We start from the raw sequence: 27,539 nt of genomic DNA on the forward strand, positions 1-27,539 counted from the left end.
ATTTTTCCTACTATGGGGTGCTTGGAAGAATGGTATCCACATTATCCATATAGATGTCAAATTAGGAGATCTTATTGTAAATTAAATGCATTTTTCATATATTAGTAATCATTTTTAGGTAATTTTATTTTATATGTTTTATAATTTTAAAAGAACTAATTCTTTGTATTAATAATCAGTGTGTTGAGAATATAACTCAATATGTAATAATAATATTATATCGTCTAAAAAGCCATGAAAACATCCAACGATCTCACTTCCTTGTCAGAGATCTAACGGTCAGGACACGATAGCCGCATTGATCCATGAACTAACACAAGGCCATCCGGTCGACCAGAAGAGTTCCCACTAGCGTTTCGACACGTGTCAGTTTGAGATCGTCTCCCCGACAACTACGAGGACAACAGGAAAACGTGGGATAGCCAGTTGCCATATGACATAAAAACAACTCTTTTTTCTGTGTCATTTCTTCCATTCCTTCCTTCCTTCCTTGAAAGCCTTGCTCTCTCTCTCTCTCTCTCTCTCTCGGTCTTTTTGGGTTTCTTCGATGCCTGTGAAGCGAAATTAAGGCAAGTATAATAAATCATTATCGTTGATCTACGAAAATTTAATAATTTTTTGGTTTTCGTGTGTTGTAATTTTATAACATTCGAAAAAAAATCAAAATTTTTTATTTTTTTGGCTTTTCTGGAGAGCTTTGGTGAATTTTTTGTGTTTTTTTTTTTTTGGTTTTCTAGGGTTTGGATCCATGAATTATCATTCTATTAGAGGTTTCTAATGAATTAAGCTGTGAGATTTGGTGAATTATATGTGAAATTTTGGTTACGAATTTGAGGGTAATATAGTGGTCTCTGTAGATGGTTAATTTAAAAAATTAGAAGTTTTTGAGGGTTGATGGACGGGATTGACTGCTTGAGTGGAATCGAACGGTTTGATATTAGCGAGGTTCGATCTATGCTTTTTTGTTTCGGATTGAAGATTTGGGCAGTGTAGATTTGAAGCAATCATGGTGGTTTATAACTTTAGGTCATTTAGAAGGACTAATTGAATTGAGCACCGTATCTGGATATGTTCTCGGTTTGCTGTTTTTTGTGGATGTTTGATATGGGAAGTTTTTGCAAAGATTATAGTTTGACATTTGGTTATTCTTGTAAATTTATAGTTCTTGAAGAACTGTTGTGAGGCCCATTGGATCTTTTCTTTTGAGAGTGTAACTTATAACAGGGAAATTGGGATCAAAAGCTTTCGAATAAAGGGTTTTTTTGAATTTAGGATTTGTTCCAAGGGAATGGATTTAAGTTTTTTAAGGGAAAATGGTATCCGAGACTGATTTATCACCTCCAATTATGTTACATAAGAGTGGGTACAATAAGGACAATGCATCGTCCATGGAAGATGAGAATTCTAAGGCTTTGGAAAGCTTCAAACAAATGACGATAGGTAAACCACCACGGGTCATGCGGCATTGTATGAGCTCTGCTCGATTGGCAGCGACGGCTGAGTCGGTAAGTCATCCCGATCTTACTCCCTTTTTTGTACTTTTTTATATTGGGTATCATTAAATTATATTATTTGTATTTTGGAAATGGATTGCAACAAACTTTTCTATTTCATCACACTGTGTAGGATGAGTTGGATATTGGGTTCACCAGCACAAAGTCACCATCGGATGGAAAATCTGGGTTTTTGCCAGTATTTCGTTCAGGTAGTTGTTCTGAGATAGGACCAAAACAGTATATGGAAGACGAACATGTATGTATAGATAATCTTCATGAACATCTTGGTGCAACTGCGGATTTTCCTTCTCCGGGAGCTTTCTATGGGGTGCGTCGCTTATTACTACTACTTCCAATGTTAGACATTTTGGCCTAATAACGGTGATCAATTAGACAATGTGATGAGTTACTTGTTTTTGCTATTTGTAGCTCACAAATAACTAGCTAGATGATCCTAATTATCTGATTAATGACATTTTCTTAGACCATATTGTGTAACTTTATGGGTCGCGCAGAATTAGGTGATTCATTGAATAGTTAACAATTATAGAATACTTAAATACATGATCTTGGTCACGCATTATCCGGTTCCCTATCCATGAGCATATACAATGGATGGTCATCATCTACTCTGTAATCTTTGGTTATTGGAATCGTATCCATTTATAATTAATGCTATGCTGGCAGGCTGAAGTGAGACATGCTTCTGTAGTATTATGGGACCATAAATTTATCAATTAAACTAAAGGGAAATTTTTGCAAGATGATAATAATAAGGCCAGCTTTGTTTTATGGAGCTGAATGTTGGGTGTGCAAACATGTTCATAGGTTGAGTACTAGAGACAGGGACATTGAGATAGGTGAGTGGAAAGACTAGGAAAGGAAACATCAGAATTTGGAAGGAATGTAGAATTGCTTAAATAGGAGATATTGGGTTCAGTATCTGCCTTTACCATTGATTTAAAAAAAAAAAACTTTATTTACCAGCTTGTCCAAACAAAAAAAATAAATATGGTGTGGGCATTTACACCGAATATCAATTACAGCACCAATTTTGGAGGAGCAAGTTGGACTTTTTGAAAGGGAAAGAAGAAGGATCAAAGTGAAGTGAATTGAGGTATTAAACAAAGGCTGAAGAAATGTGTCTAAGGTATAGAGTTGCACCGCAACATTTGAGGCATAACTTCTTGTTGAATGAAATGTACACTGTATTTCTTTGAATTTCCTTGTTTTTGGTTACTTGAGGGATTAGTGACTCATTTTCATAATTTATTAATCGTTTAGAGATCTGAGGTCATGAATATTTTAGTAGATTGTATACACAGCTTTAAGGATCATGATTTGATATTTTTATAAATAAGATCCAATTTGGAATTAGTTGATCATATAGAATTGTGAGCTAAGGTTCATTAGTTATGTACCCAGGTATTTGATGGCCATGGCGGTTCAGATGCAGCCTCGTTCATTCAGAGGAACATCCTTAAATTTATAGTTGAGGATGCCTATTTCCCCGCTTGTGCAGAAAAGGCTATTAAGAGTGCTTTTACCAAGGCTGATCATGCATTTGCTGATGCCCATTCTCTCGATAGCTCCTCGGGCACTACAGCTTTGACTGCCCTAATTTTCGGAAGGTAAAAATCAGAATTGTTTTTTAATTTGAAAGAGTGTTGTTTTCATTTGACAAACCTTTAGAGTTGCAAAAAAATTGTATTTTGTCGCTATAATTTCTAAACAGTAATTTTTTTTTTGTTGTTGCATTTATATATGGGCTTCCCTTCCCATCTTGGTGGAAGTATTTCCTCATTTTTCCATAGTTATCTTGAATGAATAATTCTGCCATTCCATCTTCTTTAGTGAACAAAAATTCATTTGTCGGTGACACGTGCACTTCAATGCAGGACAATGCTAATTGCCAATGCTGGAGATTGCCGAGCTGTGTTGGGAAAACGGGGTAGAGCAATTGACCTATCCAAAGACCACAAACCAAATTGCACCTCTGAAAGGTTGAGAATCGAGAAACTAGGTGGTATCATCTATGATGGCTATCTTAATGGCCAACTATCAGTGGCACGGGCCCTTGGAGATTGGCACATGAAGGGCTCCAAAGGTTCTTCCTGCCCCTTAAGCGCAGAGCCAGAGTTGAAAGAGATGGTCCTAACTGATGAAGATGAATTTCTGATAATGGGTTGTGATGGCTTGTGGGATGTGATGAGCAGCCAGTGTGCAGTGACCATTGTGAGGAAAGAATTGATGCTCCACAATGATCCCGAGAGATGTTCAAGAGAACTAGTTAGAGAGGCACTCAAACGTAACACATGTGATAATCTGACAGTTATTGTAGTTTGTTTTTCCCCGGAACCACCCTCTAAAATAGAGATCCCTAAATCACGAGTGCGGCGTAGTATATCAGCTTCAGGGCTGAATTTTCTCAAGGGGGTCTTGGAGAGTAATGTTTGAAGGAGTTGGATGTTTAACAGCCTGTATAAAAGAAATTGGAGGTTACCACTTTTTTTTTTTGTGCCTTTTCTATCCTTCTAGAGCTGCTGCTGCCTTTGTCTATGGCTTACATTCGGTCGATATTTGGCAAATAAAAAATTCAGTATAACATTGAAATAGAATTCAATTCATGAAGACAAGTGGGCATTAGTATTTAGTACATGTTCTCTTGGAACTGCAATGACAATGCATCAATTAAGTAGTGATAATATGATGCTCCCTTCTCAAAAACGCCTTCATCACAGAATCATAGAACATTTGCCTTGGGATACGCAGAATCATAATCTCTTTCTTGTGTATCCCAAAGCAAATGATATACAGTTCTGTGATGGAGGCGTTTGACAAACGGGAGCCTCGTATTATCACGTTTCTTGATAAAACTCCAACAAACTTAAAGAAAAAAATAAAAAGTCAATTTATTCCATTCTAGTGACACTCAATAGACCTTTCAAATTCTTGGGGTAGGTTTAATTATCAGAAGAAAAAAAAAAAAAAAAGTCAATTTCCCCTCTCCTTACTATTTCCTCCCTGGGACCTAATTACGGAATTTCGGGGTATGCCCACTTTTGTTTTCTGCTCATGGTTTTAAAACTCAGAATCTCATCTAGTTCCCCAACCATTCCACGTAGATTTGTCAAGTCATCTTGTCTCAGAGAAGTAGATAAACCTTTGAAATTATTTATTAATATATTGTTATATCTAGATAATTATAAAGTTACTTAATTATAAGCTGGATTAGTGGATTCTCAGTAATAAAATTTTAGATAACATATATTTAAATCAATAAAAAGAATTAATTATTTTATATAAAAAAAACACAAGGTTCAAAGTAAAAGATGCATGACACTATCTCATCGGGTTTGGTGGGCTCATTAGGCTTCGAACAGTGAAGGGGAAAAAGGCTTAGTACAAATTGTTACTGATCAATCAACAGTACATTCACCATTAATTATCAGAGAAACCATATTACTAGCAATATATTATTATTTATTAGTCTATAATCGTGTTGTTACCCCCAAAGGATTAAAATATATGGTCCATAAACAACATTGGCCTACATTTAAGCCCCAAGGGCCCAAGGTGCCACCAAACAAACAAATGGCTCCACACAAAATAAACTACCGACAGATTTAAAATTGAATTGTGATATAACGTCGACATAGAATTCAGAAGTTCAACTTTCATAAACATGGCATTAGTACATTTTCTCTGGAAGTGAAAGTGACAATACATTAATAAGTAAACCAGGGACTAGAAGCAAAGTTTTTGGGCTACAAGAGAGAAAACTCCAACAAACTTGGAAACAGTCACTAAGAATGTATTAGTTTTTACCATTCCAGCTAAGTATAGAATCATTAGGAAAATGTTGTCAGCTTTGCTGCTCATCTAAAACCCACAGAATAATATGTTAAAATTCTCTTCATAGATCTCTGTCTGAATCATCATCATCATCATCATCGTCGTCGTCTGCTCCATGTGAAGAACTGTATATGGCAAAAATAAATACACAAGATACTTAATTTGTGCCAATACTGACTCAAGTCTCATAAACAGAAACAGTACGAAACCATTTGTATCTACAATCAGTACAAGTGGCCAACACAAAAGAACAATTGCAGCTAACTTAGTTTATGGATGATTTAATTGAATCTTGACAACAGTACAGAGAAAAGCTTTTGGGGGGGTTGATTGGAAAAATGAGATAAGGGAACTACCTAACTGCATTGTGGATAAAGATGGTTTATACAAACTTCTGGAGTCACTTAACAGCTGGAAATTAGTTGAATATCGAGAAACAGCTCTAAAACAAGGATTCTCTCTCTATCCTCTACCCTTTTTCCTTTTTTCCAATTTCCAATTTCCAATTCGTTGCTCATATAAGTGATACCTAATACAGTTTCCGCATTCTTGAGGTAGGTTGAGTAATATGGGTCTGGATTAAAGATTACCTATTCTTGCTGCAGTGCTTGCTGAGATCATGACATAGAACCTTGCTTACATCTCCTACTCTGATGGAATCTTTCTTTATCAATTCAGCCAACTGCATAAGACAAAGCCCGGAATTCAAATCATGCCATTTGCCATTCAGAAACATGCAATTAGGAAAAAACTTAACAAAGCGCAGAATTGGTAAGAAGGAGCATAACTCACATCATCTTCTGTTTCCTCAAGTAACCTATGCCATTGAATATAAACTTGTTAGGAAAGGTGATTCAAATCCAACTAGAAATAATTGACTTATAAACCAATATCGATAATGCAGAAATTTTGAAAATAGACTTTAGAGCCAATTCTGCATAATAAATTGATCCATCCATCCCTCTTTGATCAGTTGATTCAAGCATGGATCCTCTGTGGTGAGCACTAGCCAGACGAAAAGCAGAATATATGTATCATTCGATAAAGCTGATGAAGGGTGATCTATAATAGTGCTAGTTGTGATGGAACTGGTATTTCTATTTGTGAAGAATAGACTCCAAAGTACGGACAATTTAGTATATGGTTTTAATTTTCTAACATGATATTTATACAAAAGACCCTACAAGTGGAAGTACGAATAGGAAGTAAGTATAGACATATGGACTAACACTCTCTCTGATGACAGTTGCCAATACCATGTTTTTTTTCTAAGAAAGCCCCTCAAAAAACAATAGTTTTTTTTTTTTTTTTTTCCGATTGTAACAGCAAATACAATGGTTTTATTCTCATTGTGGAAGGGTAATTTCATAAATATCACAGCCATAAAAAAAAATTTGTTTGGTCAAGCAGGTCGAGCCTCAAAAAATTACTTTCAAATATTTCATTGCAAAATGACGTCAAAGCCCTTACTTGTCCCAAGAATACAAAAAAAAGCATGGTATTGGAGGTTTCTTAAAATCTAATGCTTGCATCATACATTAGCATTCCCCAAATAGTTATAGAATGGATATTTGTGCTAAGAAGATGTCTAAACAATATCCACGGTAATCCCTCACACAAAGGAAGCCTGACTCAGTTCAACTATCTTTGACTCGATCAAGTCATGCATCTAACAGATATAAATCAGCAAACATACAGATAAGCTGGTACGGGAAGAATGAAATTGAAATTTATCTTACATCCTACCTTCCACAATATGAAGATATATCTTTTGAATATGCCCTTGCCTCTTGTTTATCTATAAACACATGAAAACAAACAACTTTTAGGGAATCCATTAACTGCCTATCATCATCAATGGAAAATATATGGACTTGCAACAAAATCTTAAGAATGCCTTCATAGAACCAGAGTAATCATATAAAGGCAAGCATAATAGCATGGTGAAAATCAATCAGTGTGGTAGAAATTATAGAAATGGAGCCAGAATCCTGAATATCAAGAACATAAAATGTTTTTATGCTGTGTAATATAATACATTTTGGCAACCCTTTTTATAGGAAAAAGATTTTGTATGGATCTTTTTGAGACTTAGGAATAATGAGTAACCTTCGCATAATATACTTGTTAATTTGTTATAGATATGATGGTTAGTACGAGTATACTGGTGCAGTTGCTTTTGTAAAGTAACTCTTAAGTACTTTCTTCCTTTACCAAGTAATTGGAAGAAATTTAGAAAGATCTGTGAAAGTCAATTGAACATCCTCCCATCACATCCACTTTGGGAGAGACGAATTGTTTCCAAGTCTTGTGATATCCTTCTATCAAACCCACTCGAGGCAAGGAAAATAGTTTCAGAATCCTGATAACATGAGGAGGCCATTTCAGCTTTCAAACTTAATCCAAGGGGATGCAAGTATAGAGAAGAAAAGGAGATCTCATAACAATGCAAAACTTGAGGACTGAGAGGGTTCTCTTAAAAGAGTTAATATGGAGTTTTGGGTCGGTTTACCCCTTTATTTCAATCGTTTCATTAGAAAACATCTTTTTACTTGTTACTTTGGTAGACTCTCAATCCTTAATAGATCTCACTTTAACTTAAGAAGCCACGAAAGAATTTTGAATGACATACAAAATAGGGGAGAACTGAAGGAGTATCAAATATCTTATGTTTATAATAGGATTCATGTTGCATTATAGCCAACTCCAAAATTTTATACAAAGGTGCCAGTCCTTAATAGTTAATCTTCTACACAATAAAGTTTGCAAGCCAATTCAACTCGATCAATACCATTGATGTGGTTCATTACCACCCACCCATCCCCCAGAGGGGGGGGGGGGGGTGCGCAAGGCAATTACAAGAATCAGGTTCTGTTTTTTTAGCTGAGGACCCAAAAGCCACTCTTTTGGATTCCATTTGATTTGGTTTAACACTTTAAAACCTATGCATCTGACTCAAGTCTGATACAACTTTAACTTATTTTTGTTTTTTCCTCCCATAAAAACACTTATCTATATCTAACAAGTAGAAAATTAGACTGACAGTGTCAGGGTGAAAAAGGGAAAAGATTATTTTAAGCATGTCCCTTTGCTTCCCATTATTTTCCTCAGTATGAAACACTTGGGGTACGTTTGATTGCTAGGAAAATTAGGTGAAAACGATTTGCAGTGGCAAAAGGCTATTTTCACGTGTTTAACGTAGCAAATAAGAAAAAAATTACGGGGAAGTCGATTTGTCCATGCGGAGGATTTTCCACGATCATAGGCAAATCCAATTCTTACGCCCGCAATTTTAGAAGCTTTCTCACTTATCAAAAAAAAAAAAATTAGAAGCTTTCTCATTTTTTTAAAACAGATTTCCTATTTTTTAGGCATTAGGATTGGATGTTATATGAGAGCCTAACGAGTAGTTTAGTGTGTAGCAACTACTAATTGAAGAGTTATGGTAGTTGGAAACTACTGGGTGCCTATTGAAATTGTTTTTTACATGTTTTAAACAAGTACTACATTGTTTGAATGAGTGGAATAATATAATACCTTTCATGAGAAACATTTTGCTTACTAACTTAGTAAAGATTTAAGCCTTACTAAGGTTTGTTTTGCTCAAATGGATAACCACATTGGCAATCCAACACCACAGCCCTCTAGATTTCATAGAAAAACTCATACCCAAAAAAAAAAAAAATTAGAAGCTTTCTCATTTTTTTAAAACAGATTTCCTATTTTTTAGGCATTAGGATTGGATGTTATATGAGAGCCTAACGAGTAGTTTAGTGTGTAGCAACTACTAATTGAAGAGTTATGGTAGTTGGAAACTACTGGGTGCCTATTGAAATTGTTTTTTACATGTTTTAAACAAGTACTACATTGTTTGAATGAGTGGAATAATATAATACCTTTCATGAGAAACATTTTGCTTACTAACTTAGTAAAGATTTAAGCCTTACTAAGGTTTGTTTTGCTCAAATGGATAACCACATTGGCAATCCAACACCACAGCCCTCTAGATTTCATAGAAAAACTCATACCCAAAAAAAAAAAAATTATTCAAAAAACAATTTCCTTTATGCTTCATCCAATGACAGCTACATAACCCCCAAATTTAAACGTAAAATTCAATGGTGAAAATTAACTTTTTTTTCAAATTTTTCTTTTCAAAGTTCATAGAATTTTGTCCTTAATAACCCTAAACCATCTGATCATGGTTTTGAATGCCAAAAGTTGAGTCCAAGGACCCTTAAATAGTGTACTGACATACTCTCAATGCTTGTCTATTAGAAGGAATTTTTTATCCTATTTTATAAAAAAGATTATTTCAAATTTTTCACAAAAATGATTTTTTATATAGTTAGCACAAAAGACAAATTAAAATAATGATTTTTGTTGTTTTTTTAAATGCAACTCAAACAATAAAAATAATTTTCCGTGAAATTTTCCATGATGTGCTCAAGCACACCCTTAGAGTAACTTATGACAGAAAAAATTTCCAGCTCCTACTAAAAAAGTTAAAGCCAATTAGCAAAAATCATCTATAACTTATCAGACCATAAGAACAACCTTTCGTTTGTTTTTTTTTTGTTGATAGGTACCTGTAAGAGCTTAGTTGGATGCAAAAAAGTTAACACAGTAAAAGAAAAATACCATAGCCTTTAGGGAAGTGGAAATTCAGGTCAGAATATGAACAGGCGTGGTCACAAGCAAAACAAAATGCATGAATTAAAGGAATGACTTTATCATAAACAAGACAAAGAAAATAGTAGATCTTGGTAAATGAGTAGATTAAGAAAATTTCATACCAGTGGTAAGATTGTCCCAGTCATTCACTTTGACCCATTCTTGTCTGTTCGAACCTAGCTGCAAAAGAAAGTAGTACATATCAGCTGCCAAGGGAGATGGACACTTTATGCATAAGTATCAGTAAATTTAAACCATATATGCCATACATTCATTAATGAAACAAATGTATGTCAAAGACATTAATAACATGAATTGCTTATTCAAAGATTATTGTTGACATAATATGCAATCTAATTCAACCACACATATTGTTTAAGGGAAAAAAAAAATTACCTTCTCAAGGGTGTAATCTTGCATCTTTTCACAGAGACCATCCAGGAGTTCAAAAACTCTTAGTTCACTGACTCTATTTGCAACCAATGTCCAATGTTTAGTTGTCAGCATCTCATAAGCAACCACTTAAAGTTATAAAAAAAAAAATGGGCCTCTAATCATATTGACAAGGATTTCTGGACATCTCAAATTTCCAAGAAACAACATATGATGAAGTGCTGAGTTCTTCTGTAATTAATCATGGAACCATATTCAGGTTGCTCTCACCAAAACAAGGTTAGGAGAAAAAACAGTATGAATTTCAAAAATCAAAGGATGATCGTCCCGGCATATATAAATTTTTTAAACATATTTTGAACTTAAAAAAAAATGGCACAAACAATCCATTTCAGGCAAACCAGTAGGGTAGCTGACCAAGTCCATGAGAATAGGACATGGCATTTTTTTTCTTCTTCAAAGATGGCCGGCTTGAATACTTGAAATTGTTCAAGGATATGATCAATTGATCATCGTTAGAGAAAGAATAGTAGGTTTGATTATGTTTCTTATTAGTAGAAGGAACTTTTGAAGTTATACCTGTAATCTATCACTTTTCCCCTACGTTGACCTTGAGCATCCAAACGGTGTCTCAAATCCAAATGGTTCCTTGGTTTCTCCTACAACAAACATGAAATATCAAAGTCATTGAATTGAAAAGAGAGTTGTAGAAAACTACAAGGTGTAAACCACAATTGAACATCAACACCCATTGAAGTGTTTAAAACACAATCTTTACTGTTTTACCAGTTTATCAGTACTGAACATAAACAATGCAGTCTGTCTCAAGACAGAATGATTTCCTTCTTTCCACCAATGGTTTAATATGCTTAACTAAACCATAAGTACATATATTTTCTTTCTGGATACTATCTCAAGATTCTGCATCAAGTAATTGTCTGTAAATGCTGAGATTAATTTCTTTTCAATATAAAAATCATCGATACCTATAGTTTAAGTAGAAGTAACAACTTCATATTGTTGTGTAAATATCTTGTATTCTGTTGCGCTACGCAGAACTGTGGAGGTGCAGGGGGGCAGCACCCCCGCCGGTGTGAAAAGGACAATCAGGTAATATTTTCTTAAGGGTTTTCTATTTTTTTAGGAATTCTGTTTTGGAGAGATTTATATATTTTGGTAATTCCTGATTTTATAAATAGAGATCTATAGGGCTGTAAAACTGATGAGAAAATAGTGATTATTCTTGTTATGTTCCGTGGACGTAGGCACACTGCCGAACCATGTAAATCCTTGTGTTTTGTGCGATTGTGTAATCTTTGTTATTTTGTTTTTCCACACAAATAAGTATAACAACCAAAGGAAATCCAGGTCAAATGGCTCCTAATTTGTTTCCAGAGCTCTTGTTAAGTCTTACGTTCCATGATTTGGACTTCATGTCGACAACACATAGAGGGAATGATAATTCCATTAATATATTTCTTTTTTCCTATTTTAGATTTCAGGATTCTAACACTATATTGTGAGGATAGGGGCCCCCAATGCTTACAAGGTTCTTTAGCGTCTTCTATCTTAACAAAGATCAAGATATGAATTCAAAAGTAAAAAATTATAACAACTTTTATTTCATTAGATTGGTCTGGTCATGCAGATGGTTCACATTGAAAAACTAAAAAAAAAAAAAAAACTATTTATAGGTTTAAGGCCATGGTGGTGAATATATTGTGCACCAAAGTTCATACGAAATGTGCTTTTCCCAGATACAATAGGCATTTGTTCAAATTAAAAGCCATTATATAACAAAATAAACCTGTTATAATCATATAACATTTTCAAAATAACAACTGTTACAATGTTAGGTGAATCTTCTTTAAACATTGTTACCCTTAGTTTTTGAATTTTATGGTAAAATAATGTAATTTCATTGTTAACCAAATTTGAGCTTTATAAGTTTTCCTAACATGAATAAGATGCAACTAGAAAAATTGCACATGAAGTAGTAATATAATGACTTTGTTTGAGAAAATTATAAAATAATTCGAACTTAAAACAAATAATTATGGCTGGACATTATTTACTCATACTTGTATGTAAGAGCCCTGTAACACAAATTCGATAGCTAATAATAAATAATAAAAAACAGACGAATATTAGAAATACTTACATTAGAAAGTACGAGTTCTAGCTCCCTCTGCAAATTGTTCAGTAAGAAAATCAGATCCAAAATCCAAAATCCAAATCCCAAATCCTCCTCCAATAAGTTCAAAATTAATGATTCAAGATTATAATTTGCAATAAACCAAAAATCAAAAATAAATTCATCTTTCAGCGAAGTAATTGAAAAAGAAAAACGGATCGAATCTAAGGATCCAATCTAAGTGTCCAACATTCTACACAGAGAGAGAGGCTCACCGCAACAGCATTGCAAGCTGCACACTTGTCATCGATGCAGGAAACTAAAGCAAAAATGGAGAAAATTGTGACGGTCCACACCGCCATTAGAGGCTGGCCTGTTTTTCTCTTCTCCATATCTCTGGTGTTCTTGCTTCCAATGTCCAAACTTCAAAGTCTCAAGTCTCAACTTATATACGAGAAGAAGGGAGCCAAAGCACGGGTTTTCTGGAGTGCCGTTTTCAATCTCATCAATGTGAATCAGTTTTTTTATTTATCACGTGGAGGGATGACGTGGACAGTTCCATTGGAGGGAAGAAATTGTTCATTTGTCACGTGCTAGTTTTCTATTGGATGGAAACTTGCCGCATAGGAAACGATGACGTGGTTTCATTTATTCGTGTAAGGGTAAATTAGACTTTGACCACTGTAGTTTGGCATAATTCCATTTTGATCCCTTAATATTTTGAGAACGTAATGTTTGGATTATTGTGCTTACCTCTGGTTAAAATTCTGATTTTATTTTATTATTTTACCCTTTTATTTTATATTTAAAAAATAAATTTTCAAACAAAAATAAAAAATGCTTTCCTCTAAGTATTCATTGAATTAAAAATCGAGTTCTATTCAATTTTGGATTGCAAAAATTTGATAGAAAATTCGATCAAAAATTTGATAATGAAAAATACGCGACATATGCTTTGTACATATATTATATGTATCATTTAAAAAATTTGGTAATATGATAATAATATTAATAGTGAGGGTGATGGTGAAGGTGATGATATAGTGGTGATGGTGATGATAATAATGATGGTGGTGATAATGTGGGTAGTGAGATTATTGTTCCATTGATTTATAAAAAAAGACTAAAGTCAAGGGATGAATCATCAATTTAAAAAATTAAGGTGCTATTAAAAAAAATGCTAACGGGGCATGCCATTATTTTAAAAATATGAAAGAGACAAATGTCACCTAAAATTTTGAATGGGCTGATTCAAAGTCGAACATTTTACATGTTACAAGTTTACACTTCACAACATACAACAAGTTACAATAACATTTTTTTATTTATTTATTAAATTTTATAAAAATTCATAGAAGTCGTAAACTTTGTAAAAAATGTATTTTATTATTTTTTAACTTAAAATATGTGCATTATTTATAATAACTAAATAATGTGGAGAATAGTACCTTCTTTGAAGGAAAAAAAAATTGAAAAATCCATAAACTTTTTTTGAATTATACGAGAGATTGCTATCAAGGAACATAGCACTAGTTATAGTTCTAGTACATTTGATCTCAATAATGTTAATAGTCACTTGGTATTCTTTTTTGAAGAAATGTACTTTAATGAAATGTATAATAGTTTAATCGAAAGGAATATTTTTAATTTTATAGTTGAGGATGTCTATTTCCTCTCCAATGAAGAATTTTATGAAAGTTGATCATGCATTTCCCAAGGCCCATTGCTTTTGTTTGGCAAACCTTTAGATTTGCAAAAAATTAAATTTTCATTATTATAATTTCACTATTGACTTGATCGAATAATTCTGCCATTCCATCTTCTTTAGTAGATAAGATATATTTGTTAGGGACATACTTACACTAATGCAAATGCCATGCCCAATGTTGGGGACTGTCCAGCTGTGTTGGGCAAATTGAGTAGAGCAATTTGAATTGTCCGAAAACCACAAACCAAGTTGCACATTTGAAAGGTTAAGAATTGAGAAATTGATGGTCTCATATATGATGTATATGTATCTTAATTGGCATTATCAGTGGCATTGGCCATTAGAGATTGTCACACGAGTGCTCCAAAGTCACTTTTTGCACCTTGAGCACAAAGTCACAGTTGAGAGAGCCAATCTAACTAAGAAAGATGAGTTCCTGATAATGGGTAGTGATGGTTTGAGCGATATGATGAGAAGTTAATAATTAACCCTTTGCAATGATCTCGATAAATGTTCAAGAGAGCTAATTAGAGAGGCGATCATGGTTGGATCATGAGAAGATGGTGGGTGTGAAGAATAATTCGCCGAGGGTATTAGTGAAAAGTAAGTGGGTGCAGAGAGTAAATGGATATGTTTGATGGGTGAATTAGGCAAGTTGGCGCGGGGAGCTTATTTGGTTGGCGCGAGCGGCACGTCCTCGGGACAACCAGTGTGTGAATAAAACACGGATATATGTTCACAACCGACCCGTTTTCGACCTTTTGAGTGAGTGCAAGCTGTTCGATCATATAAGATAGAGCGACAACCCTGTACTTGAGGGAATTCATTAGTTAAGTAACTCCATGTCTCATTGTGGGACATGTACATGCCCACGGTAGAAAGGGCGGAAATTAAACAGTAAAAATAACTGATCTGAGCTGATTTTTGGTACCTAAATTGTCCACCACAATATGGGCCAATTATTATCGTGTCCGTGGGGGACTATTATGTTCACGTGGTGCCAAAGGAGATGTGGTGTTGGCTAGCTAACCTACTCCCAGGTGTCTGAAGAATGATACTTCTGATATATTCGGAAGCTTTAGGGGTGTTTAGGTCATTGTATTTGACTATAAATACGAAGTCTGTCTTGATTACAGTACCCGTTTTTTCGATCGAGCGAGAGATACCACAACAGATGCATTTGTGACAAGAAGTTCTGTTTTGTGCTCCAAATTGGCAAAATCTGCGAATCCTTACTCCACTTAGGTTTTGTTGTTCTTCATCAAAATCATTGGAACTCTATCAATCTTTCGATCCCTCAACCATAACTAAATTTTCAGTTTCTCCAATTGTTCTTTGAAGGTCGAGATCTTCTAAACCCTCATCTTCTCCACCATCGATGAACACTTGATTCTAGGGGTTTGTATGCTGGTCTGTTTCCGTCTCGATCGTTTGTTTTTATGCGATTTAATCGATTTCGTCGATGTTTGGAAATCGGATGAGGTTGTTCTCATGGCTTGATCTGCGAGTTTATTTGAATTTCAATCGTTAGATTGGGTCTGGTGAATAGGGTTTGAAAAAATGGCGGGGCAAAACCAAGCTCCAAACGTAGATCTCTTCGACGCCTATTTTCGGAGAGCAGATTTGAATCAAGATGGGAGGATAAGTGGAGCCGAGGCCGTTGCCTTCTTTCAAGGCGCCAATTTGCCGAAACAAGTTCTTGCTCTGGTACTGATTCGTACTTTTCAGTCTCTAAAAGAATAGAATTCGATGTTTGACGATTAGATCGGACTGGTTTATATATTACTCTCTTACTGGCTCTGAATTATTGTTATTTGAAACTGTTAGCTAAGTTTAGGTAAGTAAGTCGATTTCGTGGTGAAGGACCTCAATTTCACTCAACCTAGGTTTCCTATCGAGATAGAAACTGGACCTTTTTCTCATGGGGTTTAAGACCTCCACAAAGGGGAATCAATGCAACTCAATTTTATAGTCATGGTTGCAATCAACTTGGATCAAGAGTTATGTAGTAGGTATAAAGCCCAATAGAATTTAAAAAAGAAGATTGAGAAAAACACACTATCACATTTTGGGGGAAGTAAACTCAGTTGTGACTTGTAATTCATGAGTTCTTAGATTTTTCACACTGGACCAGATCATATGACCCTGTTAAATCCTCTTCATCTGTCATGGCAGCATGTTGTCATTGCAATGCTGGAGATGCATCTCCAGAAGACATTTGTCTGCTGTTTGGCTGGCTACCATGCTCCACTAAGATGACTTAGAATGTTGAAACAACCAATTAGGAGATTCATCTGACAACTGTGTTACCCAATGAGGTCATTTTTTTTTTATACGTATAGGGTTAGTGGTTAGCAAATGTAATTGGGTTCAAGGGGGTTTGAACCTAGGCCGTGGGAACAATAATCCACACGTCTTACCACTTAGCTAAATTGGCACTTCGCCCAATGAGGTATTTGGAATTCTAAATATTCTCATCATCATCACCTACACTTTAGCCAACTTGAAATTTTTGGGATAAGGACTTGACGATGAATGATGATCTTCACCTACATATTATCATGGTTATGAACCATATCTTCAGCCAAAGAAGTTGGGTTCAAGGGGGTTTGAACCTAGGCTGCGGGAACAACAATCCACATGTCTGACCACTTAGCTAAGTTGGCATTTCGCCCAATGAGGTATTTGGAATTCTGAATATTCTCATCATCATCACCGACACTTCAGCCAACCTGAAAATTTTAAGATAAGGACTTGACGATGAATGATGATCTTCACCTACATATTATCACGGTTATGAACCATATCTTCAACCAAGGCATGTGCTTTTATATCTTACCATCTCCATTCATTTTATTTGCTGTCTTCCTCTTGCCCATTTAGGGCCTCTGACTTGCACCAAAATGCTTCTTCTCATCTCTTCCTTTAAAAAAGAAAAGAAGAAGAAAACTTGATCAATTTTCTTTTCACTCTTGCTGATAGTTGTCTTCTATGCGTATGCCCAAGCCATCTCAAATAGGGTTCCCTTATTTTATCTTCTACTAGAACTATTCCTAAATCTTCTTGAATACAGTCATTTATTATTGTCTTTCCTAATCATACTAGTCATCCATTTCAATTTTCCATTTTTGTTATGCTCATTCTATGAACTTGTTTCTTGACAGCCCAACATTTATCTTCAACATGGATGGTGATATTGTTTTCTTAAGAATTTTCTTATAGTTAGATTGGTCCATGTTGAAACATGCATCCACTTTTTTTCCACCCAACAGTATTTTGTGGGTCAATTTGTCACCAAATTTCTCATCTTTATGTATAATTGAACCTAATTAATGGAACAGGCCTCTGTTGGGCATTTTTTGTCTGTCAATTTTGTGGTCTGCATTAGTTAAAGTTGCATCATATATATGTTCTGCCTTGCTCTTTTTTTATCTTAAATCCATTAGTTTTATCATATACCAATCATTCTAGTATTTGAACTCTCCCTTAGGGGTTTCATCTATTGAACATATATCATCTACAAACAACATGCATTTGTGACAGACGCATTCTGATCTTATTAAAAGGAAAATTGTATAAGATGGTAGTAAGACTAGCTAATACTTTATGAAGCTGAATGTCGGGCAATCAAGAAGCAACATGTTGATAAAATTGAGTTTAGCAGATGAGCATGTTGAGATGTGTGAATGGGGCTTGTAATTTAGATTTGGGGTAGTTTGGTTCCGTTTTGGGGGGATTTTTTGTGCTTTTTGATAGTTTGTTTTGGTTTCCCTTGTATTTTCGGTTGGTCATCTCGACCTCCGTTTTTTCAATGAAATTATCTTTACCTATCAAAAAAAGAAAAGAAAAGAACAGAATACATTCAAGAAAATGATATTAGTAGCTCTAGTAATTGACATCAAGAGAAAGTAGACTGAGATGGTTTGGGAAAGCCAACTAGTATGTATGATGTATGATATGTATTATAGGGTAATGGTATTGGTTTTGCTGACCTCTGTATTTGGGATAATGCATAAGATGAATAGATGATGATGATGAGTAGTTTCTATTTTCTGTTTTCTTTTTTTAGGAAACTATTTTTATTAAACTATTGAAACTCTGTTCTGCTGAGTTTTCTGCTTTCTAGACCAAGTCTGACATCTATTTGTTTTCTCTTTACCCAGATTTGGAATTATGCTGATCAGAATAAAACTGGTTTTCTTGGTCGAGGAGAGTTTTACAATGCTCTTAAACTTGTAACTGTGGCACAAAGTAAGCGAGAACTAACCCCAGATCTAGTGAAGTTAGCATTATTGGGTCCAGCTGCTGCTCAAATCCCTGCACCCCAGATAAATCTTGCAGCCATTTCTGGTCCTCAGTCGAGTTCTGCGGCCATAGCGCCTGCTCCTCAGATGGGTGCAGCTGCACCGACTGCATCACAAAATTTTGGCCTCAGAGGGCCGCCGGTACCTCAAAATGCAGGAATGAACCAACAGTTTTTTCCATCTCAGGGAAATCAGTACATGAGGCCTCCCCTACCTATGCCTGTTGGTTCTGGTTCAGTGCCAGCACATGGCATTGCTGGTCAAGGACTTCCCAGTGGAAATACTATGGGGGCTCCACAGCTTCCAACCTCGAATGTCTCAACAGATTGGCTTGGTGCAAGGACAGTTGGAGCTCCAGTGGGTGCAACCTCCCAAGTCCCTAATAGAGGGGTTACTCCTTCCAGTGCTCCAGTTGGACATGGACTGGGACCATCGGGGCCAACACCTCCATTACCACCTCGATCACAAAGCACCTCTGGGCTGACACCTTCCCTTGTACCAAAACAGCAAGATCAGGTTTTATCATCATTCCAACCATCAACTAATACAAATGCAGTGGGTGCTTCTGGAAATGGGTTTGCTGCAGAATCGGTTTTTGGGGGTGACGTGTTTTCTGCAATCCCATCTCAATCGAAGCAAGATGCCACTGCACATACATTTTCTATGAGCAGTGTTCCCGCCTCATCTACCATTGGTCCAGTAACTTCTGGGCTCCAAACCTCAGCTAAGCAGAGCTCACTTGATTCTTTGCAAAGCACATTTGCAATGCAACCTGCTGGTGGTCAGCTTCAGCATGCCCACTCACTGGGGAAACAGAACAATCAGACACCGACTCAGAGTACCTCCACATTTACATCTGGAATTTCAGTAGGAGTTGGAAATTCAGCTTCCAGCCAGTCCCAGCTTTCATGGCCAAGGATGACTCAATCTGATGTTCAGAAGTATTCCAAAGTGTTTATGGAGGTGGACACAGACAGGGATGGGAAGATCACCGGTGAGCAGGCACGCAACCTGTTCTTGAGTTGGAGACTCCCAAGGGGTATGCCTTCCTTTATTTTGTGATCTAATTTTGGGATTTTCGCTATTTTTTTAAAGCTGTTCTGGTTGACCACTTTTTATTTTTTATTTTTATTAATATACACAGGGAATATGCAACTATAATTGTATGATGCACGTGTCCACTTGAAAACTAAGATTTTTCTTTCATTTTATATTTTAGAATTTAAGCAGTATTTTATAATGAGGTGAATTCTGCTTTCTTTAGTCTACCCCTGACATGGCCCATGTGCTGGTGGACCATTCAGGTGGTGACCCTACCTAGGAGATTTTGTAGCCTCCCAAACCCTACCAGTGCAGATGATCTGGAATCTAGACACACTGATAAATGGAAAGAGTCCATTTACTGTTGGAGTTTTTTTTTTTTTTTTTTTTGTGCCGTGGGATAGCATAGGTGGGGTTAGGTAGGGCAGGTATGGAATTTCGATGCCATAATAAGTTCCATATTTTGCTTTTAAAAAAAAAAAAAAATACAAATGTTTGCTGCAAAGTCATGTTCACTTTATCTGTGATTTAATCATCCTGCATCCCATGGAAGAATGGTGATGACATGAGGACCTACTTAATTACATATGAAACATAATCTTGTAGATGGACCATCATATTATGATGTGTGTCAAACATGTTCTATTCTTTGACATCTTTTCTGCTTGAATCTGTATCTGGATTGAAACACTGTTAATGGTTAGTTGTTTTTTATTATCAATTCCACGTATAATATATTCAGGCAGTTTTTTTATTTATATTATTATTATATGTTACATTATGCTGTTCTTCTTGTCACTTGTCAGAGGTATTAAAGCAGGTGTGGGACTTATCTGATCAGGATAATGATAGCATGCTTTCGCTGAGAGAATTCTGCATCGCTCTGTATTTGATGGAGCGGTACAGGGAAGGCCGTCCTCTTCCAGCATCGCTTCCGAGCAATATCATGTTTGACGAGACACTTTTACCCACTGCAGGTCAACCCACAGCTGCATATGCAAATACAGCTTGGCGACCTACTCCTGGTATTGTTTCACATTGTGTTGCAAGCTTTTAAATCTCATTTACTGCATGTTAGTGGGTTTTCATCTTTTTCAATTTTTTGATTAGGTTTGCAGCAACAGCATGGGATGCCCGGATCACTGTCAACAACACCTGCAACTGGATTGGGGCCACAGATGCAAGTTCCTGTTCATTCTCAAGCTGATGGAGGAGTGCAGCCCAATCAGCAAAAGTCAAAAGTGCCAATATTGGAGAAGCACCTTGTGAACCAACTCAGTAAAGAGGAGCAGAATTCACTGAACTTCAAGTTTCAAGAGGCAACAGAGGCAGATAAAAAGGCACTTGTTTTTCTCTTTATGTTTCACTAGTTTACCTTTTGATTCAGTAAATTCATCCTGCATTTCATTAGATAAAAGAAATCCATATTGATGATTACCTTCAGGTGTCCCATGTCCACGGGCTGACCAACACCTAGATGCGCAAATACCACTTGACTACATGACTAACTGTGTTCCTGATCTTGGTTACAACCTTACCCTATTAATCATGCTAGAACCTAGCTTGAAGTCTTTGCTGGCTGCTTTCATGGTTGTTCTCTCTCTATCACCAATTTTTTTTTACTTCTCTTTCCATTGAGAAGGTTGAGTTCAAGCTAAACATGTGACGTTGAAAAGTGCTTTTAAATGTACAGATAAAAGTGATTTTTAAGTGTCAAAGTATGTGCATCATTGGTATTATTTTTTTCTTTCCATTTTCTGTCTTTTTGTGGTTTAAGTGGGCACTCGTTGTGATCTTAAGGTATGAAATATTTTTAAGTAGGCCCTTTGTACCCTTTTGACTCCTCAAGTTTACTTTTGCAAGTACATGGATGGCTGGACAATTTTCCTAGGAAATTCAAATGATCTGTCTGATTTGGTTCCTTTTTCAATGGGAAGGTGGTAGAATTGGAGAAGGAGATTCTAGATTCTAGAGAGAAGATTGAATTCTACCGCACTAAGATGCAGGAACTTGTGAGTATTTCGTCTTTTCTCTTGTATGAGTTCTGTACTTTGTTTTGCTATCTATATACTATTTTTTGCAACTGTACATAACAGTTATAGAAGTGTTTTCAATCCTGGATTAGACCAGACAGTTAAGTGTACTGGTCCCCAAAACTGTCTGGGTCAAAATTACTTTGTTTTTTTAAAAGCATTCTTTATTTTGTTGACAGAACAGAAAATCAGGACAGGCCACCTTTTTGACCATCTGGTTGAACTGGTCCCAGTGAACTGGCTCCATTCCTGGTTCAATACCTGTCTGGGTTGAAAGCATTGACTTGTAGATATACTCTGCTCAATAATTTGGAAGTCATTTAAATTATTAAAAAGAAGTTGGGATGTTGCTAACAAAGCTTTACAACTGTATGACTAAGCTTTACAATGTTAGGATATGGCAAGTTGGCAACAAGCGTTTTACCTATCAGGTGCAATTATTTGTCCAGATTTCAGGGAGAAAAGTGATGTTCTTTGGTTGGTATCCATAGCTTCCGTATGTGATCATAAATGCAATATGCAATTGTGTATACCGATTTTGATACCATAATTTCATATGCGATAAAATCATCATGCCATTGCATGTGTAAGGATGTGCTTGTGTAATGCAATATGTGATCACATACTTGTCCAATGATAAAAATTTTGACTATTGGAAAAAAAATTATTTTTAATAAACACCATTTCCACACCTCATTCCTACAACTGTCTAACCCATTTCTATACTCAGTATAGCTCCCTTTTAAGTTTTTGTTTTTTTGTTTTTTGTTTAACAATCAACTACATTCTCTATTTTTTTTTTATAAGCTTAAGAAGCAAGATTCAAGACTCAAGATGCAATACTTAAGAATTTTGCAAGATTCATGAATCAAGAATTCAACACTCAAGAAACAAGATTTAATTTTTTTTTTAAACCAAAATTTTGAGTTTATGTATTACTACATACTTGTTAAACATGCAAATAAAATAAATTATGACGACGAAGGAACTAACAAGAGTATAATTTTTCTTTTAGAATTCTTTTAATAACTACAAAAATATTTCCTAATTTTTCTATTTGTTTCTTATTTTTCTAATATTTTAAAAAGCACAAATTTTTTTTTTTTGATGTTATGCAATCGCATATGCTATTGTGCGAAATGCTGATAGACAACACTGTTGTTTCCCTAGTTTTTTGGATAATTAGTAACAGGTTACAACTCGAAGTCCTATTACAGCCCCAATTAGTAGAAATATTCAAATTGAAGGTTCTAAAAGAGCGAGAGGAAGACCTAAAAGAACATGGATGTAGATGGTGTAAACAGATGTGCATACTCTTTTCGATAACATAAAGTCGCTTTGGACAAAGTGGAATGGAGAAACTTGGTTCGTTTAGCCGTCTCCAAAAATTTTCGATAAGGCTTTGAGGATGACGAGTTACAATACTTGGATAGATTTACGTGTTCTAATATATTCGTTTACAGTTATACATACTTCCAGAGAAATTGACTTGAAATTCATATTACTGATAATACTCCATGGTTAATTTCTGTCTCCTCTTTGTTATTAGGTTTTATATAAGAGCAGATGCGACAATCGACTTAATGAGATTATGGAGAGGGCTTCCGCTGATAAACGAGAGGTACCTTCACCAAATGCAGGAGGTGCATATTTTTCTTTTACCTAGATTTTTTCTGATTATTCGACTGAGAACAATTTGTATTTCAGGCCGAATCACTGGCAAAGAAATATGAAGAGAAATACAAGCAAGTTGGAGACATAGCATCCAAGTTAACTATTGAAGAGGCTACTTTCCGTGATATTCAGGTACTTCCACTTCTTTCTTGCATTAATGCTCCCCACTATTTGGGCTCATCTGAATATTTGAAACTGTTTTTTGGTTAATGTGTTTTCATTGAGGTTTTTTGTCAATTGAAGTTGCATCATACTCGTTTAATTTGTAGGAGAGGAAAATGGAGTTGTATAATGCAATTGTTAAAATGGAACAAGGTGGTAGTGCAGATGGTATTCTTCAGGTAAATTGTAACTATAATGAGTTAACACGGACCATATGTAATTTTTTCTGAGTTGAGTTCTTTGCTGGCTTGTTTAGGTTCGTGCGGATCGTATACAATCAGATCTTGAGGAACTAGTGAAGGCTTTGAATGAACGTTGCAAGAAATATGGATTACGCGTTAAGCCAACTGCCCTAGTTGAGCTTCCCTTTGGTACCTTCATTCCCTTGTTAACTCTTTGCTATAATTCTTTCTACATCCCATTTTAATATTAGTTTGGGGCCACACTGTGCTCATCTAATTTCAGTACATAACTAAACATTTCTATTCTCACTTATTTTTAATGTGGATTCCTATCCCATCGCCGTATCCTTGTTTCTTTAATAGATATTAAACATGCAAACTTGTAGTATAATCTTTTCTTGATGTTTTCAATTAGCCTAATTCAAAACACCAAAGCAACCAATTTTTGAGATTTGAATGTGTATCATGGAATATTGTCTTTTGCCTTTGTGATTATCTATCCTAGCTCTTGGAAATTATTTTAGCTCTCATGTTATTTAAAAAAAAAAGCATATCTTTAGTATCTCTTTCGAGGCCTCTGCAAGTGGGTTACCTTAGCTCTCATATCTGCCTTTGAAGTGGTTCAAAACATGCAAGGAGATAAATCTTGTCATATTGAGCTCATTGTTGACCAAGATTTTATCATAGCCCACTCCAATTTTTCACTATATCTGTTCTCATGAACATGGCCTTAATTAGATCCCCTTCTTGTTTCCCTCAGCCTTGAGTTATCGGTCCACATAGTGGTCCCCATTTATGTTTCTCATCAATGGAGTAAGGAGCTCTATCTTTTTTGGTAGATAAGCTAGATTTGAACCCACAACCTCAACCTTGAATTGCATTATGTCAATCAACTGAGCTATGGTCCTACCCTCCAGGAGCTCTATCTTATTATTGCTTTGAAAACTGATGCCCATTGGCCGGTGCTCTTCGCCAAGTTTGACATTCGGTGTAATGTGACATGCTTTGTCTTGTAATTTATGATATATATATTTTAAATCATGTACTTAGATGTGATTAGGAATAAAGGTATTAGAAGCTTCCTATGAACCATCTTATTCTTTTTCTTTTCTTTTATCCCAATCAATGAACCAGATTTTAAAGAGATCAGGAACTCGGTGATTGCGGGAATTGAACTCAGATCTATGGTATATCACCCATAGACTTTACCCAGATCTTGTTGATACCATTTTACTTAGAGAAAAAACAAAACTTCATTCAGTATGCTTTCAATAGAATCCCTTAAAGAAGCTTCAAACTGGTAAGGAAAATGTGTTGGGTCGATGGATTACTATCATCCATGATGTAAAATGTAAACATTGTTTTCCAGTTAAATAACTACAGTTGTATTTTTATCGAAGTTGGCCATGGATTTCTTTGGAATAAGGCTTTGCTGTTGTATAATGCTATTGTTATAGTAGTTTTTTTTTTTTTTTTTTCATACTTTGTTATGTTGTACACGTAGTCCTTTATTCAGGATGTTAAGATTTGCACACAGGCACTTGACTGACTTTTTATTTATTCCTCTTGAAAATTTGGTTTGCTTAATTGTTTTTCCATTTTCATACAGTTTTTCATTTATTGTTATAATGTTAACTTGTCAAGGATGGCAACCTGGCATTCAAGAGAGTGCTGCTGATTGGGACGAAGATTGGGATAAGTTTGAAGATGAAGGTATGTGAAAAAATAATTATCTTTTTAGATTAGATTGTCTTTTGATTTACAAATCATTGCACTAGATTCATCAAAATTTTGGGTTCTGATCCCCTGTGTGACATGAATCTAGAAGACATTGGATGGAGAAAATATGTACTTTTAGGTCATTCAGTAGGAAGGGGTTATTGATTTTCTACTTGTTTAGGGGTACCTCAGAGTTGGGGTGGAGTGTGATCCATCAGTTAAAAGGGATTGCAATCTTGTTCACATCTGCCTCCATATTGTCCAAAGTGGAAACTTACGATACTGTACTTCATACCATTTTTTTAAACTATGTGCTTTGTTAACCGACCTCACTGTGATTCTAATCTCCATAAGTAATTCTTGCATGAAGATGTGAAATCTGCATAATCATTGTGATGCATCATGTCCACTTTCAGGATTTACAATTGTCAAAGAGCTCACTCTTGACGTGCAAAATGTCATAGCCCCACCAAAAGAGAAGTCTAAATCTGTTTGGAAAGAGAAGGATTCCATAATTGAGGATTCAACAACTGCTTTATCCTCAAATGCTGATAGTATGACAGAGAAGCCTTCCAGTATAAATGAGCATGCCAATGAGGGTGATTCAGCATATGCTCACAGTGAGGATGAGTCAGCAAGAAGCCCACCTGGCAGTCCAACCAGAAGGAGTACACTAGAAAGCCCATCTCAAGAATTTCAAGAATCCCATTTTGGAAAGAACATTGAATCAGATGTTTCACCTCGTGCCAAAGAAAACCATAGGTATGAGTCTCTTGCTTTCCAAGTTGTTTCTTAACGTATTCCTCAGTGATCGAACCTGCTATGTAGCGAGGGATTTCTGATTATACATCTGAAAATTTTGGGGGGGGGGGGGACTTTTTTGTTTAATAATCTGATTCCTTAGCAATTTTTTGTGCAGTGATCACGGGGGTGCTGAATCTATGATTTCTGGTGACAAAAGTTTTGATGAACCTGCCTGGGGCACTTTCGATGCTAATGACGATACTGACTCAATATGGGGCTTTAATCCGGTCAACACGGTAATTCAACACTTCCGGATGTACATGGCCAATCAATGGGACATGGGCATACCCGTTTATTATATGTTGGGATTGACAATACATTTTGGATATAATAATTTTGATTCGTGTAATGTACTTCGCAGGTGACTGATCATGATAGGAACAGAGAAAACTTGTTCTTTGGGTCTGGCGACTTGGGTCTAAACCCAAGTAGAACTGATCCATTCAGTTTTGGAGATTCTGTTCCCGGGACTCCATTGTACTCCAGGAACTCCCCAAGATACAGTGAGGTGTCAGACGATCACTCCTTCGACCTCTCGAGGTTTGATTCCTTCAGTATGCATGACAGCGGATTTTTCCCTCCACGTGAAACCCTTACAAGGTACGACTCCATCCGCAGCACCTCTGATCATAGCCGAGTGTTCCCATCATTTGATGACGCAGACCCTTTTGGCTCAAGTGGACCATTTAAGACCTCATCAGAGAATCAAACTCCTAGAAGAGGTTCTGATAATTGGAGTGCTTTCTAGCCAAGTGAGATTATCCATACCTTGCCTAATCTTTTCTCCGTTACCTTGTGAATTTTTGTTTGCATGGATACAGTTGCCGAGTATTTTTGTGTGCTCTATAGTCTGCAACAAGGATTCGATGGTTGTGATGTTTGTTTGTGATTTACTTAGCTCTCTGTATTTCTGCATGTCTCATTCTTTTTTCTTTCTTTGTTTAGGATGGAAATTTGTTTTCTTGTTCATCAATTTCCCTCGATGTGCACCTATTGAATATTTCTTTTTTTTTTAATATCATATTCCTTATATTTGTGATTTGTGATTCAGGAGTCGAATTTTGGATGATTTTGGTTTCTCAATCTCAAGATTTGCAGCTTGTTTTCTCCTTCCATTTTTTTTTCTGCCCACTTTTTTTCCTATATGCATGCAATGGGTCACAGAGGTTCTCATTAATAAAATTTTTGAAGACTTAGTTCAGCTTTCTCAGGACTAGGTTGATAGATGACGCTTAAGTCAATTTCCATGAATTTCTTTGCATTTTTTTCATCTCTTCTCCTCCATATCCGTGAATGGTTATTTACTGCAACTTTTTTTTTTTCCTATTTGTAACTTTTTAAAGAGGAAACCTCAAATATT

The 27,539-nt window shown here is 35.7% G+C and overlaps 3 protein-coding genes across 6 annotated transcripts; 2 read left to right on the forward strand and 1 right to left on the reverse strand.

Moving 5' to 3' along the window:
- The first annotated feature begins 423 nt into the window (after positions 1-423).
- LOC147408553 (putative protein phosphatase 2C 27) lies at positions 424-4,011 on the forward strand. 4 transcript variants are annotated; one of them, XM_086419468.1, is made up of 5 exons: positions 424-569; positions 738-1,505; positions 1,627-1,824; positions 2,922-3,127; positions 3,395-4,011. In XM_086419468.1, exons 2-5 carry the CDS (start codon positions 1,314-1,316, stop codon positions 3,951-3,953), a joined length of 1,155 nt encoding a protein of 384 aa, XP_086275594.1. In that variant the 5' UTR covers positions 424-569; positions 738-1,313; the 3' UTR covers positions 3,954-4,011. The 4 variants fall into 4 exon arrangements, with proteins under 4 accessions (XP_086275594.1, XP_086275617.1, XP_086275610.1 ...); XM_086419484.1 differs by having other exon boundaries at positions 431-569; positions 1,163-1,505; XM_086419491.1 differs by lacking the exon at positions 1,627-1,824.
- A 1,095-nt stretch (positions 4,012-5,106) lies between these two features.
- On the reverse strand, positions 5,107-12,988 carry LOC147408554 (TLR4 regulator/MIR-interacting MSAP protein). Its single transcript, XM_086419500.1, has 9 exons — positions 12,828-12,988; positions 12,580-12,606; positions 10,998-11,077; positions 10,422-10,494; positions 10,148-10,205; positions 7,098-7,149; positions 6,144-6,168; positions 5,942-6,033; positions 5,107-5,476 (listed from the first exon to the last, which is right to left on the reverse strand). The coding sequence occupies exons 1-9, from the start codon at positions 12,942-12,944 to the stop codon at positions 5,413-5,415; spliced, it is 588 nt and encodes a 195-aa protein (XP_086275626.1). The 5' UTR covers positions 12,945-12,988; the 3' UTR covers positions 5,107-5,412.
- A 2,396-nt stretch (positions 12,989-15,384) lies between these two features.
- Positions 15,385-27,222, forward strand: LOC147408555 (uncharacterized). The gene is made up of 13 exons (XM_086419510.1): positions 15,385-15,967; positions 18,424-19,603; positions 20,412-20,630; positions 20,716-20,945; positions 21,543-21,617; positions 23,188-23,259; positions 23,346-23,444; positions 23,582-23,653; positions 23,731-23,845; positions 25,301-25,369; positions 25,792-26,137; positions 26,295-26,415; positions 26,541-27,222. The coding sequence occupies exons 1-13, from the start codon at positions 15,821-15,823 to the stop codon at positions 26,925-26,927; spliced, it is 3,132 nt and encodes a 1,043-aa protein (XP_086275636.1). The 5' UTR covers positions 15,385-15,820; the 3' UTR covers positions 26,928-27,222.
- The last annotated feature ends 317 nt before the right edge of the window (positions 27,223-27,539 follow it).

The sequence above is a fragment of the Akebia trifoliata genome, chromosome 2, assembly GCF_017979445.1.
Source record: "Akebia trifoliata isolate Shusen 1 chromosome 2, ASM1797944v1, whole genome shotgun sequence".
NCBI classification, from domain to species: domain Eukaryota; kingdom Viridiplantae; phylum Streptophyta; class Magnoliopsida; order Ranunculales; family Lardizabalaceae; genus Akebia; species Akebia trifoliata.

Bases quoted from the DNA above. Each gene is read 5' to 3' on its own strand.
- LOC147408553 (XM_086419468.1), top strand. From the start codon at position 1,314: ATGGTATCCGAGACTGATTTATCACCTCCAATTATGTTACATAAGAGT. The intron at 1,506-1,626 runs GTAAGTCATCCC...CACACTGTGTAG, and splicing joins TGGCAGCGACGGCTGAGTCG to GATGAGTTGGATATTGGGTT. The intron at 1,825-2,921 runs GTGCGTCGCTTA...TTATGTACCCAG, and splicing joins CTCCGGGAGCTTTCTATGGG to GTATTTGATGGCCATGGCGG.
- LOC147408554 (XM_086419500.1), bottom strand. From the start codon at position 12,944: ATGGAGAAGAGAAAAACAGGCCAGCCTCTAATGGCGGTGTGGACCGTC. The intron at 10,206-10,421 runs GTAATTTTTTTT...TTTCTTTTGCAG, and splicing joins AAGATTACACCCTTGAGAAG to CTAGGTTCGAACAGACAAGA. The intron at 6,034-6,143 runs GTGAGTTATGCT...TGTCTTATGCAG, and splicing joins TTGAGGAAACAGAAGATGAT to TTGGCTGAATTGATAAAGAA.
- LOC147408555 (XM_086419510.1), top strand. From the start codon at position 15,821: ATGGCGGGGCAAAACCAAGCTCCAAACGTAGATCTCTTCGACGCCTAT. The intron at 19,604-20,411 runs GTATGCCTTCCT...GTCACTTGTCAG, and splicing joins GAGTTGGAGACTCCCAAGGG to AGGTATTAAAGCAGGTGTGG. The intron at 26,138-26,294 runs GTATGAGTCTCT...TTTTTTGTGCAG, and splicing joins CGTGCCAAAGAAAACCATAG to TGATCACGGGGGTGCTGAAT.